The following is a 17,159-nucleotide window of genomic DNA, read 5'->3' on the forward strand; positions in this document are numbered from 1 at the left end:
TAGAGTCAAAAGGAAAAATCATTGCATATCACATTAGCTTTTCCATACCAAATGGCACACTATTCGTTTTCTGTTCAGGACTCGAGCCCGTGTCGGAGCTTTTCTTAAGAAAAAGCACGAGGGAGCGAACCATAAACCGGTTTTGAACAGCTAGTACAAAAAAATGCAGCATCAGCATTCTCGGTTTTGTCAATTTTTGGACTAAAGCACAATTGACTTAATGAGCCATCGGACTATTCACAGCATGGCAAATCAGCACTTTCCTAGCGACATTCTAAATATAAAAATTCTTGATGAGTAACACGAGAGGGACACATTTATTTCCCAATTTCTTCATTCGCTTGTTTCACAAATGAAGAACCTCAGAGATGTTTCCGCTGAGTTCCTCGCTTTCGGATGGAGGCGTGAGCCGCAGCCTCTTAGCATCTGGCTGCCCGTCCAGATCTTCCACCTGCCTGCTTTGGGTCTTCGCCACATCATCAGGAGCTATCGCGTTCTCCATTATATTCGCAATTTTGGTATCTTGAGTATATGGATCGAGCTCAACATCGCTCTCCCCATGCAACATGGTAATGGTTGTCCCGGAATTGTGTTGCAATGACATGATTAAGTTGTCCTGCAATGCGAAATTCACATGCTCGTCGCCATCATCACTCATTGCATCAAGGTTCTGGGAATCCGCAATTACATTCTCTGGCATGTCCCCAGAAGAGGCAAGGCCATCTGCACAAAGCTCCAACTTTTCCATGGGAAGAGATTGCAGACCTTCTGCTTTGAGTTCTTGACTCAGACTTGCATCCTTTCTGGCCAGATTGTTACCATTGCTTTCAATAATATCTATGTCCTGTGAATCATCTAGAGAGTACATGGATCTTTCTGAGTCATCGTGACATTCATGCTCTCCTTGTGCTGATATTCCTGGTCTCCATAAGTTCTCAGGTCTGACTCCTTCAGATGTACAAGAAACACCGGCGGCTTCATGCGATACTCTGTTAATCTCTCCGAAATCTGACTCCCCTGAAGGTGCATAAGGCGCATAAGCAAATTGGGTACCGATCTCTGCATCTGCTGGCTGGAAATAACGATAGTACAGAAGTTAGTAACAATCAGTGACAACGAGAATAATGTGAAGCATAGATACAGGTGTCCATCCACCTTTCCATAACAAGATGATAGAGAAGAAAGTAGATAGGTAGTGTTACCATAGAATATGGGAATGGAGTACAGAGATAGACTGGTCACATATATAGCTAGGGGTAACCGACCACAACTGTAAACTACCTGAGTTTGGCAAGATGTTTGTCGATCTTGAGTAGCTTAAATATTGATTACTCGACCTCCGGCTCAAAACTACTTGGATCAAGCAAAGCCTATTCGAGCAGTTAAATTTTTGTATGCAGTACATACATGTCATGTTATTCTTCAACTTATCGTCCAACATTCATGTAATCGACCCATCTTAGTGGGGTAAGGAATACTTTGTCAGTGTTGTTGCATTATATTTCCAGAGTATAAACAGGAGCTCAAACTAGACTTTTATCATCAAAATTTAACTGAATCAAGCTTAACAAATTTTATCGAGTTAATCTTGAGCTTGAAGAGAAAAAGCTCAACCAAGCCGAAGTCAAGTGATGGAGTCAATGGAGACTCGAATAATAGAGTTCCAACATTATTTGTCTCGACCCGATGGCTTGATTACATCTAAAGTTATAATAAGAGACTATCAGATCTTCTGCAATAGAATGAGGAGAATTGTCAATTTCCACAAAAGCAATCATAGTAATTTATGGGGAACTTCTATTAGTTCTATAGTCATGAATGCTGTCTTAGCTGACACCTAGAATGCTGCCAAAACCAGTAACATTACCAGTTTCCCCAGCAAGAAAGCTGGCTATCATTTCGATGACCTTTCCAAAGCATCGGTAAAGAATAAGATAGCCATCTACCCTTGAAAAGATTTTTGAAAGCAGTATACTTTAACAAGTATCTCAAACCTGCAAAAAGATTCTAATTGTAAGGGGAATTTATTACCTCTACTGCTGATAGAGGACCATTAAGAAAATACGCTGGCTGGTCAAAAGAAAGACATCTTCCAAGAAATGAACCAGTAGCAGCTCCTGGTTCAAAAAGCTCCCTCAGGACCAGGCCCGACTCATTAAGGCCTTGAGAATTCCTCATGGAAGGATCAGATAACAAACTGATTTCAATACCCTTGTCAACTTGGGCGACCGAATCACAAGGTGCCACAGGACTATGTTTATCTGTAGAGTTTACACATTTGTTTTCATTCCTAACTTCTAGAATTCTAGAGGACTGATTTTCTTCAGTACAGTCCGCTGAAGAAGCATTATGGGGCCGAAAATCAAGGAGTTCATATATCAATTTCTGAATAACTGTACGCTTGAGAGAAGCCTCAACTGGTAGAAACCAATCCGTGCTAAGCTGCAAAAATTGAAGAGCCGGGATCAGTAAATAAATCATCAACTAAAAAGACAGAGATAACAAGGATCATGCCAAAAGCAGAGAAAACCAACGAATGTTTTTCCTAGAGCAGAGACAAAGAGAACATTTCCCACTTAAGAATACTCAGTAAAAGAGACGAGCTAGTACTGATATTCTCTCTAAAATTTATCACTTGAGTTCTGCCTATTTCAACACTATGTCTCGTATATCTTCAGGCTATTATCTATCACATCCAGAAACACATCATTCCATCTTGATAGATGCCAGTCTAACTTTGACCAAAAAGAGCAGCAGATCCTTCTATTCAGGAACCAAAATAATTTTCGACATTCAGAGAAATTATAGGAAGTGTAACTCCAAGGGATTGCAATATCAAGCATCAAACTGTAAACAAACAAGATGTAGAAAGCCACGCAATATCCAAAAGAATGAATAGCCACAGAAGATGCAAACAAGCTATTTATTTTTGTAGCAAAATCCAAAGCAACAGACTATGCTTCAGAGGACTGTTCTTTAAAAATAAGCAGAAACTTTGGATACAGAGATCAAATTACGAAAAGAAACAAGATCAGTTCAAGAACTGGACCAAACAGAATAAGGACCCAGCAAAACTAGTCCAAACAAGCATCACGATCCCAGAACACCACACCTGACTCATTTCTTGGAGGAGTTACAACAGTATTATCGTCACAAAATCATCCCTTCACCAGATTTTTACCAATTCACTTCTGAAGCAAAACCAAAAGGCAGACAGTCTAAAACTGAATGATATCATTTCAGAAGGCAAAACTGGTTAGGTACTTACGAATCGGGAAAAATTGGATATTTTGAACGGATTAAAAGTACAAGGTGCTTCTTCCAAGAAACACTCCAGGTAATGGAGTAAAAACAGGCCGCAATCAAATGAATTTTCCTGCTGTGGCAGCTGAGATCAACAAAAGAACAAATGTATGTTAAATCTTTTCAGCAAAAATATCACAAATGTGCATGCCACGTACACCCCACACACACACACAGAGTATTGCCTCAGATATATTGGGGTTCTTCCAGTGGTAGGCAAGGGGGAAGGGGACACCAAGAATTTAACAGAAGGCCTAGGGTCTTGGCTGGGTGGATGACACTAGGCCAATGCCTTGTCCCCAAGTTCTTGATTAAGACAAAAAGTTGATTCATAAAAAGAACGTCCACTCAAAAGTTATTGAACATCTTTAGCTATCAACTAAACTCTCTAGAGATGTAGAATATTTGCTCCCATCTACAATACAAGTTTTAGAATGGCAAAACCTTGTTACCTAATTCAGCTTGGTAAACCTCAGATAATCAAGGCTACCAGCACTATTATATACTTTTAAAACACTTACATCATGGGATTGGATTATGTTACAGGCTAGATACCAGAGATAGAGGCAACTACAGATTTTTCTCTAACTAATGTCATGATAAAAGTTCTCCAAAAAGTAGGTGGATGACATCTGCAGCTATAACCAAATTCACTCCCTCCCTTGAGTATTGGAACGCAATTATAAGGATGATTACAGAAAATCTATGAGTGATCTATGGAATTGAAAAATCACAGTAATGAATCATATTTCCAAACTAATATCTTTCCCCTGGATATCACAACAGGAAGTCAAACAGCATGTCAGTAGTACTATTTGAATCCTTGCCAAATATATCAATCAACTATAAGAAGTGATACTCTAAATCCCTGATGAAAATGCAGGAGCTATTCCAGGGGTCAAGAATCATCAGATGATATGTAAAACAGCCATACATCACCACAAAATTTGCTAGCTTATTCCTACGGCATAGTTAAATACTATCCCATTAGTGCCCATGGTGAAATCAGTTTCATCTGCAGCCACACAGATATATGTGAAATTTCCAAAAGCCTTCATTACATCCAGTGAAAATTTTTTGGCCGAGTCAAGTCAAGTTGGAATTTCAGCAGCAATACCAGCAGTTCTATTGACCTGAATTATGGTGCAATAATTTCCCAATATCTTAAAGTATGCTATATATAATTGCAGTAACTTTGTTCATAAGAAATTGATCGAAAAGCTAGGATCAACAATAGAGCTGACTGAACAAAATGTTTCTTCTCGAATATCAAAATGTATCACGAAAACCAAAGGGAAAGTTCTATAAGGAAGCTGCCTTATTTCTTATGTCTCTAGCTTCATTCAGCCATGCATCTCACATCCAGCGTTGACTTCATCTCTTTAAACGGCCCCTTTCTTTGTGCACTCTCAGAATACTAGCCAAAATACATAAATTCCAGATTCCACCTCCCTATGTATCCAAGAATTGTAACAAAGTATCGAGCATCAACAATGCTTCTATTGGCCGCTATAAGTACCAGCACAAAACCACCTCTGTGAAGGAAAGCCTCTTCTTCCATTGTCACAAGAAAACTCCATAAAGGTCTGGGTGGAGTTCTACTTAATACTTCTTACTCTTTGGTGTTTATTGTGGCACTCACTTTGATTTTTTATTTAACCTAAAACACCTGAAATCTTTCTACAGATGCAAATATTGACACGTGGGGTAACATATTGTTCATGCTGAAAATTAAAACAAAACATTTATTTTCAAATTATGGAGGGAAAGTTGTAAGAGATTTTTTGGGGTTTCCAAACTAAAATGATGAAACCTTCTGGACATAAGGATATACGAATCTGATTAACATCTACTAACCTATATACTGCTGAAAACCAATTTACCAATAGCACCCAAGCACACCCCTAGCATTAAATCTGTCAACTTCTCTTTTATAGGATGAGTTAGCCCCTAAAGAGCACCAATGATCTTCACAAACCCCAAAAAAGTGACATCCCTATATTGACAAGAGATGAAATGTTCATACCCTCTCACAAAATCATCAATTTTCCAGAACCTCTTGGAGCAGAGCCGACGGCAACAACTTCCTTACGATGAACTCTTTCACAATTTAAAAGGCCAAGGTTTGAGGAAGGGGGGATGACCACATTTTGCGAATTTCTCATTATCAATGGAACTGAATTATCTTGCATTCATATCTCAAACATGAGGAAAACATAGAGCTAAGCTTAGAGATATTCTGGTTGCCTCAAAGTTCAAACCTGTCAGGTGAATATGGTGTCCACAAACAGGTTTTCCGTGAACCAAAAAATTTTCATGACTATCATGACATAATTCGGCATATCAGTGCATGCACAAGACGTGTTATAGGAAGATTCGCTTTCTTTCATACCATCTGCACTGTGACAGCATCTATAGCAATTCTTCTTCAAAAAATCAACGTTGAAGAGACATTTTACACCTAGAGCAATCAATTCATACCTCGAGTGGGACAAATCGCAAATTGGTGAATTTAGAGGATATGTCTTCTGATGTCTCGTTTCCCCTTTCTTTCCATTCTTCCAACAAATAACTGTTGCATCACCAAATAAAGAAATGTCAACGCAATTGATTCCAAAGAGCAATCCAACAAAAGGTAAATGAACAAAAAGTTTGATAATGTCACAAAAGAAAGATAATTATTAAAAGAACAAACACATGAAACTTTTGCTTTTCCTTCCCTTTTACAATGTTAGTCAGATATAAGCAGAAATGGCCACAGATGTAATTTTTGACATTGGCATCCCCTTAGTGATAAACGCTAGACTTATGGCCCGTGCTATGCACAGGAAATAAGCAAATGTTCCAATTTAAGAGTGCATAACTTTTTATATCATGGATTTAGCTAAATCAAAATCAATATCATTAGTTTAAATCACCAAAATTCTCATTTTTTTTCCCTCAGATAGCAGGATAATCTTTTAAGACATGCATATTTAAAAATACTCAAGCACAAAAAAAAAAAAAAATCTAAATTCCATCGTTTTCCATGCGTATGACTCTACTGGTATGTATGAGTCAGATTTGATAACCTTACCTATCTTACAATCATAAAAAGATTGACTTGGTATTGCATTGCAAAATTGTATGTTAGTTTATATCATCAAAGATTAATGACTAAAACTAATATGACTTCATGTTTTTATTCCTCAATTACTGGTTTTTTAATTTGATTTAACATTTTATTGTTAAGTAGTAGAAAATTTTAAAATAAGTATAAGAACCTTGAGGAGGAAAGTGGTGATGTCTCATTAGTCAGAAAAAGTTTTCTTTTTCTGTCTATGCTATTATTTTTCAGAGATTGTGGGAAGTAAAAAATGGGAAAAAATTTAATGTCGGGAGATGTGTCATCAGTGGAGAGGTTCAGGTGTCACCAGTGGAGAGATTCACATGTCACCTCTTCGTTAACTTCTTCAAGGAGCATGAAAATACATATGCATCTTTAGATATCATTAGAAACCTCTTACACTATCGAATCAGAATGTGTCATTCGGCCTTAATAACAAAACCTCTTCATAAAAAAAATACACAGCAACCGAGATGCTCTGGGTCATCATCTGAAGAAAATAAGATAGAGAAGTTCAGTCAAAGCTAAAGCCTAAATAACCGCACTAGGCCTTTTCTTACTGGCCGAGAAAGCTACATCAGACTGTCTTGTGCTATTGGCACTGCTTACTAACGATATTCCCACTTTTCCAAAAAGTAAAGATCCTTGCACAATGCCTCTTCGCTTTTTTCAACCTTGTCCTTGCCAAGCCTCATATCCTAACAGGAATATCACCAAAAGGTCATTCACATGACTAACCTTTGATCCATCCTTCTCCTCTATTAACACAAAACTATTCCTCCCAAATACATTCACTTAAGCGCCATCTAAAGCTACAATTCAATACCGTCAACTTGAAAGCTAATGCTTCACAATGATTTTAGCTGTACCTCTTAACATCAAAGATGGAAAATCTTTTTGTTCTAAGAAAAGTAGAAGAAAGTTTTCAAACTTTCAATCACTGGGTAGCCCACCAACCATAGTTCAAAAGCAATCATCTCTATGATTGTAAATGTAAAAGTGGTAAACAAAAATCTTATAATACCTTTGGACAAGATTCTTCAGACCAGTATGACTTCCTTTGATAGAATCCATGTGCAGTATACAAGGTACTTTGGGCGACTGTCTTGAGTCTCTGTCTGGAAGTTCACAAACAACCAAATGAAGAAATAACAAGCAGCACATTATGCAGCTGAATCGATACCATCCATCTCAAATTTTCAACTCAAGGACCACAGAGATGGACAAATACCAGGAAGAAAGACAAGAACCAAAAGATACCTTGAAAACTGGCCACCTCGCCAGGGTGACATATGACAATCAAACTCCAGTGAAGACTGTTACAAGGACATATATACTGTCACTATAAGCGAAGCTGCATAAACATACTTGAAGCACAAAATCTGATTGGTTTGCATCTTACTTGAAGTTTACAGGAATGAAAATGTAATCCTTTTCAAAAAGATTAAGTTTCCTTGTCCATTTACGGACACGTAGGAAAGCAGCCCTGCCATCAGAGGCACTGGATGGATCTTTATCTAGATCAGCAAGCTTCCGGAAGAAGAAACTATTAAAAAAATGGTATCTGTGTTTTTCATCTGGTTGAATCCGATTCTTTAAGTACCTAAAACATTGACAAAGATTGAAGATAAGGCAAATGACAAAGTAAAAGCAGTGACCTATGTCAGTCAATTCTCAAAGAAAAAGCTAAGATGAACCTCCTAGTGAAAATTCTCAAACAAAATAGCTAAGACAGACCATCCAGTTTAAAGAATGTTGTCAAGTCTAAAGGACTAAAAGTCTAAACCTCTCTCAATAAACTCAACTTGATTGGTATATATGTCATTCACAAAGACCAATGTCTAAGCAGGTATTTGTTGGGAATCAAGGTGGCAGTATTTCTGAGAATTCAGACAGCTACGACAACAACTTACTTTATATAAAAGTCTATGATTGTATCATTGATAAATGTTTCCGGTTGTAGTAGATCCACATCTCTTTTACTGATGGAGACTGCATCTGCCTCCCCTTTTGGATAGATAAATTCTTCAAAAGGCTCGTCGAAACTGCAAAATTAACATGTCCGATTATGTGATGAAAGAAAGGGTAACCATTTCAATAACAAATAATTCCAATGAAGAATTCCACATATGACACAGAAATATGCATCCAAAATTAAGTTTCAGTGGTAAGAAAGGATGATGTCTGAGCCAATTGACTCCATTCCAGCATTTTGTTTTTCATAAATCAAAAAATAAAAATAAAATTGTATCAAAAAGATGAAATGCGCAATCTAACTTTAAGGGAGCTTATACATGTGATCCCAATGGAATCCCATCTATTAATGCTCAACTTGCTCTGAGTGCTCATATCTTTGGTTAGAGAACGTAATAAATACTTCAATTCATCATGGGGAAAACTTTCTCCAGAGTCGGATTGAAATTTGCAACAACTAAAATACGAATTATTTCCACCAAAGCCGAATAAAAGAGTTAAACACAGAAGCAACTGAAGATTTTGAACCCCCAAACAGTCTTTTGATCCACCTGGAAATGAAAACTTACACCCACACATCCGCGAGATAAATATTGCTCTACGCAATTTAAAAATGATCGAATCTTCTTTTTTTTCTGATAACGAGGGAGCCCACCTTTATATAGGTAAATCCTGGACTCATACCCCATTAACCTTATGGCCCAAGTAAGATGGGAATCAAAGCCCAGATGAATTGCCCAAACATATAAATATTTGCACATAGTGAAGTGAATAATTAAACCTGTGTCAAGCCTAATGCACAAGTACGTTTCATACCACGTTGAATGTAAACTATAAAAATAGAAGTGGAAAGCACAAAAAAGCGTTAAACACCTTACAAGTCGCAGCAATTTATCACGACATTAAAGACTTACATTTCCAAGAAAGGTAAAAGCATGGGTAAATTATGTTAATGTAACTCACTCGGGAAAGTAGTGCCTGTCTCCACTTAGATCCCCTTGACACAGCGCCCCATCCGCACTATAGAAGAGGAAAATGTAATTTGATTCAATAAATAAAACGAGACAAGGCCATTAATTCGATGCACAATATATTGGCATTTACCAATTACATATGATAAACCCAATGCACTATAAAAAGCAATTACACATGATTTACTTCCTCCTGCTAACGAGCAACTAGAGACAGACTAATTGCATTCAAAACTAAAAATGAAACAACAAACAATGCATCTATTTTCATTGCAATTCCGAATAAATATGATCCTTATCGGAAGAGAAGCATGTTAATTATAAGAATCCCTACATGTAATCCCTGCAATAAAAAAGAAACTCACTCTTTCCATGCCTATATATGAAGAAAGGAGCCTCATCTGAAGAATAAAGATGGGTGTATACAAGTGATTAGACATTGCCAACTAGCACAGAGTGCCAATTTCAAATGATGAACTATTTCCTAGTGTCAGACCGTCTCATTGCCATAACTCATTGTACCTACTGGAAAATTCCTCAGAGAACCAACAAAATTGACATTAATCAAACAAGGATGTGGATGAAACGTGGCATAAAAGAAAGGATATGGAAACTTGAATCATAAAGGTGAAAGCACATGTAGAATAAACACCCTGTAAAACTCTTAAGTATTGTTCGATCGACAATAAATCGATGGAATAGGAATGAGATATTTATTAGCATCTTGATGGTGTTTGGCCACCAGGAATAAAGGTGAATGGGTACCCCAACTTAAAATGAAAAGTGGTCTCCAACCGTGCTTTCATTAACATGGGAGGAGATGAATAGAGAGAGGAAATGAATGGGATTAAAAGGACACAAACAGTAACTTCATAAATGGACCTATAATTACAACCTGAATTTGGCAACTTCTGTAAGGACACTTGATGCGGTAGGTATACTTGTTTTTTTGTTTATTAGTTTGCTGAGAGTGTGCCTAAATTAACTTTTCATTTTCAAATTTTGTATAATCCGAATCTTGTGGTGCGCGCACACTTTAGACTTTTTTTAACCTGAAACACTTGAAACTTTCAAAACATATAACATTTTGCATGTAGATTCACCAATAAATTTTTCATAATTTTTGGACTTTGTGAATTTTAAACTTTGGCGGGAAAGAAAAATAACTGCCTTTTACTTATATTTGAGTGGAAACAAATAAACCTAATACTAATAATGATTATGACCTCAATATATGAACCATAAAAGAATCACGTTTCCATTCGAAGAAGTTACCAAACACAATAACTCAAACATAGAATATTATTTTGATTCCACTTATTTTATTCCCATTGTCTTGCTTCCTTTAGCCAAACGAGACCTCAAATCTAATGAAAGTGCCAACTTAGTTCCACATAACATATAAACCTACCAATTTGTGATTGTAAGTCATCTAAATAAAAGACGTTGCAAGCCATCTAAAAAGATATTCTGCTTATTTTAGTCCATCGTTGATAATAATTTCTACTAGGCTGAACACAATAACTGTCACCTATGTGATCAATTTTATGCTAAATGCACCTTGAACTAGATTATGGCTAGTTTTCATATATGCATGCGTTCAAAGTTCAAATTTTCAAAACCTTAAGAAGCATTATATGCATGACAAAGCAGCCACATTCTGAGCCAATATAAGATAAAATTAGTCAGATTCCCTTTAGATACTCTTGATAATTAAATTTCATCATCAAACAACCAAAACCAAAGTATGAAGGGGCTAATGTCAGTAGATGAGCACTTAGTCCCGTAAAAGACCATGACCTCCAAAAAACATTCCCCGAAAATTAAAGCTTTATATCTTCTAAAGGACCAGGACAAGGGTCCATCTCACGAACCCGCATGTACATTGCCCAGTACAACCTAACGTGAAAGGGAATTTTGAGGACAGGATACTCACTACAACAGCATTTATATCATGCAACTTTGTTGACACCTAAATTTTGGTTGCAACAAACTTTAATATCAACAACATTAAAAATCAGTAACATACAGAGAGGTTACTAACCTTTTAAAGAAAAGTTTTGTCTACATAACTAAGCAACATCGGTCCATTCATAACAAAAAAATCCTAAAGAGCTAGATGGGACATGAAGAGCTGGCTATAGTTTTACTTACCCAGTGACAATGTCCCAGATAGCTGAGTATTTCACATTTGAAGTCAAGATCATTTCCTGCTTCACTGACCAGTTTGGGTCAACAACTGCAAACTTCAACTCCTCAATGCCTGGAAAGGAGTAAATTGTCAACAACACCAGAAGTGGAAAAAGAAAGCAACAGATCAATGGAGGACATAGCAATAACCTTGTAAAATTAGGAAAATGCTTAGGAAATTTGAATGAATCCTATTGTAAGATGATACAAACAAATAAACCTGTATTTAGTTCCACTAAGTAAGCTTAGGATAATGCCAGTTAAAAAACCAACAAGCCAATCATATATTTTCTTTCCCAATATTCCACCTTTGTTCTGTCAAAATGCGTAAGTCCTTAATGATACTATGCAATACAGTTTTATAAAGGCATTAGACAGCGCAGAAGATTTCCTATTCCACTCACCTGAAGAATCATGAGCTTTATGGAATGAATCCTTGGAGATCATACGGAGCTTAACAAAAACTATTTGAACCTGTTTGAATCCCACCATGTTAGCCCAATAAATTGTAGATTCACAATTTAAACACATCTCTGATGGGGATCTAGATTTCACCTTCTGTAACCACTGACACGAAATACTAATGAGATCATCAACTTCCAATACAAGTGACAAGTCTTTCTCGTTCTCACAATTAGTTGAACAATCTACTCGGATACAATTTGGGGAGAATGTTAGCAGGGGCCCCACATAATAGTTAGCCTGATATATGAGATATTCAGAGCGAATAACAACTGCCCGATTTGCACCATCCTACAAATTGCACAAACATTCAAATTACAAAAATTATATGAAAAAAGATGCAAAAGATTAGGATAAGATCTTGTGCTCCAAAATTACACTATGTACTTCTCATTCAGCATATCCCTTAGTCCATCTCTAACCAACACGTACCACGTTGTCCCTCTTGGGTGGATCTGATCTTTCTATCATTGCCCATCAGGCTACATGTGCCATCGGAATATTTAATAGGAACAACTAAGTAATGCAAAATCCGCTAGGGTCCAATGGATCACAATACATTTTCAACCATCCGTTATAAAATTATTCACTCCAAACAATGGCGACATGATATCTCCTTTGAGCGTAGCTTTGTTGCGCAACTACATATGAAGTACATTTCGGCTATAATTAATCCAAGGAAGTTATAGGACCTGCTTCAAGCTATTTTCTATGATACCACTTTCTCCCTCTCTTTTTGTAAATTCTTTCTTGTAACCAAGCTCCTTTTCGTTTCTTGAGCTCCTTTTTGCAATGTGTTTGCACCCACCTGGTTGGTAGTTTAATTGTTAAATTTTTTTTGCTCAAGAATGATGTTGCACCATAAAATTCATGGTAGTATCTTCAAGTGGTTGGGTTGGTCAAATCACCCATTTGAACGATATATGAGGGGCTATGGCAATCCCGATACCAGTGGCCTTTGCTCAAGATCACTTTCCAAACCATCTAGAAAACACTCCAAGAAATTTCATCACCATTTTCCCTTCAGTTACAAAAAATGGACTTTAGATACATCTTCTGGCAAAGCCACAGGGGGGTAAGTCCGGCAAAGCCACAGGGGGGTAAGTCCGGCAAAGCCACGGGGAGGTAAGTCCAGCAAATAAGGAAATTAGTTGCAGTAATTTAAGATATATTGAAGCTTGCCAATTTTTACATGTACATGTTCTTATTTACATAAGTTTTCCCACTGACATTGCAAAATAGAGCTAGCCAATGGATGTCACACAAAATGTGCTCTCAATCTTATTCCAATTGAAGACAAATCGACCTTCTATAACTCTCCTATTTTTTACAAAAAAGATTTCCCAGAAGAACTAAACAAAAGTTATCTACTGAATATTTCCCTCAAACAGCTATCCTCTTTCCACTTCAAATGAGAATGGAAAGTGGAGAATTCTCAATAACCATAAAGACCAGAGGGGGATAAAAAATAAGTAAGAAACAGGAGCGCATAAAACTACTGGTGCTTCGAAACTAATAAAGCAAATTAATGGGAGAATGAAAGGTTAAAAGTAAACAAAGAAAGAGAGTGGACAACAAGAACTTTCTTTGCTCATGATCTAGATCTCATTCATTTAGCAAAGGCATAAATGCATGACAAATATTTCTACATATCTCATCAAAATGACTGCAGTAAATAATTAACAAGATGCAGAATATACCACTTCCATGTGATTAGCATAATAATCTGCACCGTGACCATCTAAAGAAACTGAAATTTCAAAGCAAGTCGTGATTAGAACACCGCATTCGAAGAAAACATTCAAAAGGTAAATCATGGGCTAAAGAAGGCCCATAGATATATAACTTGACCTACTAACCATCCTCCTCGCAATCTGAAGCAAAGCTAGATGAAGCATGCTCATCCATGTTTTCACCAGCGTCAGAATTCAGCTCAACCGACCCATCCTGCAAAAAGTTCAACTATAGTTAAACTTCTATATCAGGATCTTAGCATAATATATAGATAATTTAACTTCAAGTACATTGGATGGAGCCTCTGATACGTCACAATTTGACTGACTTTTTCCAGGTGAAGATGCACCGGGGCTTGGGTTTTTCATTTCCCCTACAGAAAATGAACTCCTAGATTCCTGCTTCTCTACCTCGAAATAAGCATGCTGTCCATGACCCAAAGAATCAAACCCGAAAGCAGATTTTGGCCCCTCATCCGATGTTTTAGTGGTGCCACCCTCTTCATCTGTGCCTGAAGCATTGTTTGAATTGGAATTTTCATCGCTCTGATCACCATTAAGGGAATCAACATCGACGCAGAGCACGCTATCACTTTCATTTCTCGGAGCATCTGATCCAGGGGCAACTACAGTCAAATAAGAAGAATTAGAAAAGTAATGTAAAAGGCTGAGTATTTGAGAAAAAAACCAACTCCAAGAACTATTTATAGATGAATAGAACCACCTAAACCACGAGAAAACTAATTAATTGAGGGCATAGAGCAGCAAACTTTTCCAAGTATATATTGAAAGCCCGCAATATCTACTTAAGTCGAACTTGGTAAGCAATTGAAATCCTCCTTGCATCATTGCTAGAAATTGAGGCAATGTCTATAAGATTTGCTTACATCATAATTCTGAAACCCTGCCAGCATGCATTAGGGAATAACAATGTGGGACTGACATGCACGCACTTATAAGAGGCCTGTAAACAGGACTGCATACTGCTAAGGGAGATTTTTCATTGGAAAAAGGGCAAGCGATTCTTGTGGCACGCCTTGAATTTTTTGCCTATAGTCTGACGTCCGCCCTTTTCCAGTAGAGCAATTTACCGGATATGTTTGGGTTAGCTGTCTCAATCATTACTGTTCCTTTTCGATAACCGTTCAGGGTGATACATCACATTCTCCCCATTTACAAAGGAGTGGACTGCAAGTAGCACAAACCCCTTCCACCATCGCTAATTGATTCCAGGCACACCCATGAAACAAAAAAAATCATCTTTCGAAGACCAAATTCACCCCCCCTCCGATTCGCAACATTGGAAACAACAAATTCCAGCAGATTCACCCTCGATGCGACAATTGCTTCTCGTACGATACTCGACCACTTCATACCCAGATTCGAAAACCAAATGCAAACAGAGTTCCGGCTGAAAAAGAAAAAGAAAACAAAATTCCCGGCGCATATCTCGGCCACTAAAAGCAGCAGCGCTGCCATTCACGCAGCCGCAACAAAGAACCCGAAGCACCTAACCCTCGCGAACAATCACAGCACGGCCCAAAGAAGGAAAAGAGGCAAAGGAAAAAGCTCGCAAAATGTACCACATTCAAGGAACTTATACTTCAAAATCGAGTGATCGTCCATCCTAGGGCTTTTGAATTTCCCTAGATACTTGCCAGAGGCCAGCTCGGGGAGCTCGTCTTCCTCCTTGAAATCGAACACCTCCAGGCCCCGCGAGCTCTTCATCGGGGACGATCGCATCGGCCGACGACGGCGGCGGAGCGAGGAGGTTCAGCGTCCGCCGGGCGGGGGAGGTCCTGCGAGGGATCCTGGGAGCGATTTGGTGCTCGGAATTCGCGTGCCCTAATTTCGTGCGTTTCCTTTTCGCGAGAGATATTGGCGAGGACGAGGAAGGTGCGTGCGTGCTCGGCGAAGTCAAAAAGACTTTGCTCCGAAAACGCGTCTTGGATCAGATGTACAAAGGAGTGATATAGTAGTATTTATTGTTTGGGCTTTAGTGCCCTGAAAAACCTTCGAACCATGCCGGGATGAGTTCGCTTTCGTATTGAATTTCGTAATTTTTTTTCCACTCACTTAAGTATTATAAATTTAAAAAATCGATCACTTAAATGCCATCGGCGATTTCCGGCTTAGACGGTCGGCCTATGTGGCACTTTTGTAATTTTTTTTTACTCACTTAAGTGCTATACATTTGAAAAATCGATCAATTAAATGTCACAAATTTGAAAAATCAAATGTCATTGACAATTTACCTCGCCGGAAAATTCGCCGCCGACCTTGCCCAGATCTGGCGTAGGCCTTTGCACCCTCGCAGGCTGCGTGCGAGGTGGCCCCATTGTGAAGGCCCTCGCTTGTAGTCGGTGATGGCCTCGCTGACGGCCTTTGTGGCCTTGCTGGCTGAGGCGAAGCCTTTGTGGCCAGCGCCAGAAAAAACAAAGAAAAATAAAGAATAAAAAATATTAAAAAAATATAAAAAATCCATGTAGGATGATTTGCTTCCATTGACACTCAAATGATTGATTTTACTTCGATGTAACACTTAAGCTAGCCAAAAAAATAATAATGGCTCTCAAATGAGCGTTATACGAAAAATTATGGCATAAGTGGCATAGGGTCTTCCTGTCTAGCCGTTGGGACTCCACATCTTCACGGAGAATTCACTTTTACCGATGTACACTTTGTAAGGAATCCAAATTCAAGGGTGTCGTTTTTATCCCAAATATATTCACCGTGACACATTTATTTGAAAAAAATTTCATGACATAAAAAACTCCACAAACTATGCTAATACATTTACCACGTACTTTTCTTATGACATAAATAATCCCAAACTTGTATTTATGTGACGAATTTACCTTCCGTCAATGTTTTAGATAATTTTTCAGTCAAAACGATTTGTCATTCCACGTGTACTAGGCGAAAACTTGATGGAAACTCATCAAGGGCCAGATTTAGGAACTAAGTGAATGGGGATACAAGCTACAGTCGATATTTTTTTAAGAAATAAAAAAAGTTTGGGCTGGAATTGGGACCCACTATAAAGTTGTAATTTTTTATGAGAAAAAAAATTTGAGCCAGAATTAAAACTTGAGTTAAAGTTGATGCTTTTTAAAGGAAGCGAGTCTTGCGAGGGTATGGCCTAGCGAAATGTTAAGTTGGCCATCGGAATGGTTATTTGGCTTAAATGACACATAAATCATACGTATACTTTCACTTTGGAGAAAGGGATTTTGGGTTTATCTTCGAAAACCCAATTAGGGATTTCAAATTGGGGCCAAATTGCTCGCGATTGAACGAAGATCCATGGCTCTGATCCATATCGTCTTCTTCCTCAACCATCAGATCAAGCTCTCGATCACGATTGTGATCAATCTGCAATGGGAATGACCCCATACGTTGCCGCTGCGGACCGAATTC

At 38.0% G+C, this 17,159-nt stretch overlaps 1 protein-coding gene across 4 annotated transcripts; it reads right to left on the bottom strand.

Moving 5' to 3' along the window:
• Window positions 1-15,676, bottom strand: LOC115676437 (probable ubiquitin-like-specific protease 2B). Of its 4 annotated transcripts, none has more exons than XM_030599359.2 (16): window positions 15,398-15,676; window positions 14,031-14,365; window positions 13,866-13,953; window positions 13,707-13,756; window positions 12,100-12,297; window positions 11,949-12,018; window positions 11,509-11,617; window positions 9,347-9,403; window positions 8,323-8,454; window positions 7,812-8,012; window positions 7,670-7,725; window positions 7,434-7,527; window positions 5,785-5,875; window positions 3,269-3,388; window positions 2,032-2,442; window positions 1-1,072 (listed from the first exon to the last, which is right to left on the bottom strand). In XM_030599359.2, the coding sequence occupies exons 1-16, from the start codon at window positions 15,480-15,482 to the stop codon at window positions 347-349; spliced, it is 2,823 nt and encodes a 940-aa protein (XP_030455219.1). In that variant the 5' UTR covers window positions 15,483-15,676; the 3' UTR covers window positions 1-346. The 4 variants fall into 4 exon arrangements, with proteins under 4 accessions (XP_030455219.1, XP_030455221.1, XP_056167239.1 ...); XM_030599361.2 differs by having other exon boundaries at window positions 15,343-15,676; XM_056311264.1 differs by having other exon boundaries at window positions 14,151-14,365; window positions 15,323-15,676.
• Between the last annotated feature and the right edge of the window lie 1,483 nt (window positions 15,677-17,159).

The sequence above is a fragment of the Syzygium oleosum genome, unplaced genomic scaffold (genome assembly GCF_021117445.2).
Source record: "Syzygium oleosum isolate NSW1041296 unplaced genomic scaffold, Sole_v2.1 Sole_v2.05, whole genome shotgun sequence".
Classification (NCBI taxonomy): domain Eukaryota; kingdom Viridiplantae; phylum Streptophyta; class Magnoliopsida; order Myrtales; family Myrtaceae; genus Syzygium; species Syzygium oleosum.

Excerpts from the sequence above, each read along its gene's own strand:
- LOC115676437 (XM_030599357.2), bottom strand. The coding sequence starts at position 15,482 with ATGCGATCGTCCCCGATGAAGAGCTCGCGGGGCCTGGAGGTGTTCGAT. Across the intron at positions 7,726-7,811 it reads TTCATTCCTGTAAACTTCAA|TCTTCACTGGAGTTTGATTG; the intron begins GTAAGATGCAAA and ends TCCTTGTAACAG. Across the intron at positions 5,876-7,433 it reads CTGAAGAATCTTGTCCAAAG|TTATTTGTTGGAAGAATGGA; the intron begins GTATTATAAGAT and ends GTGATGCAACAG.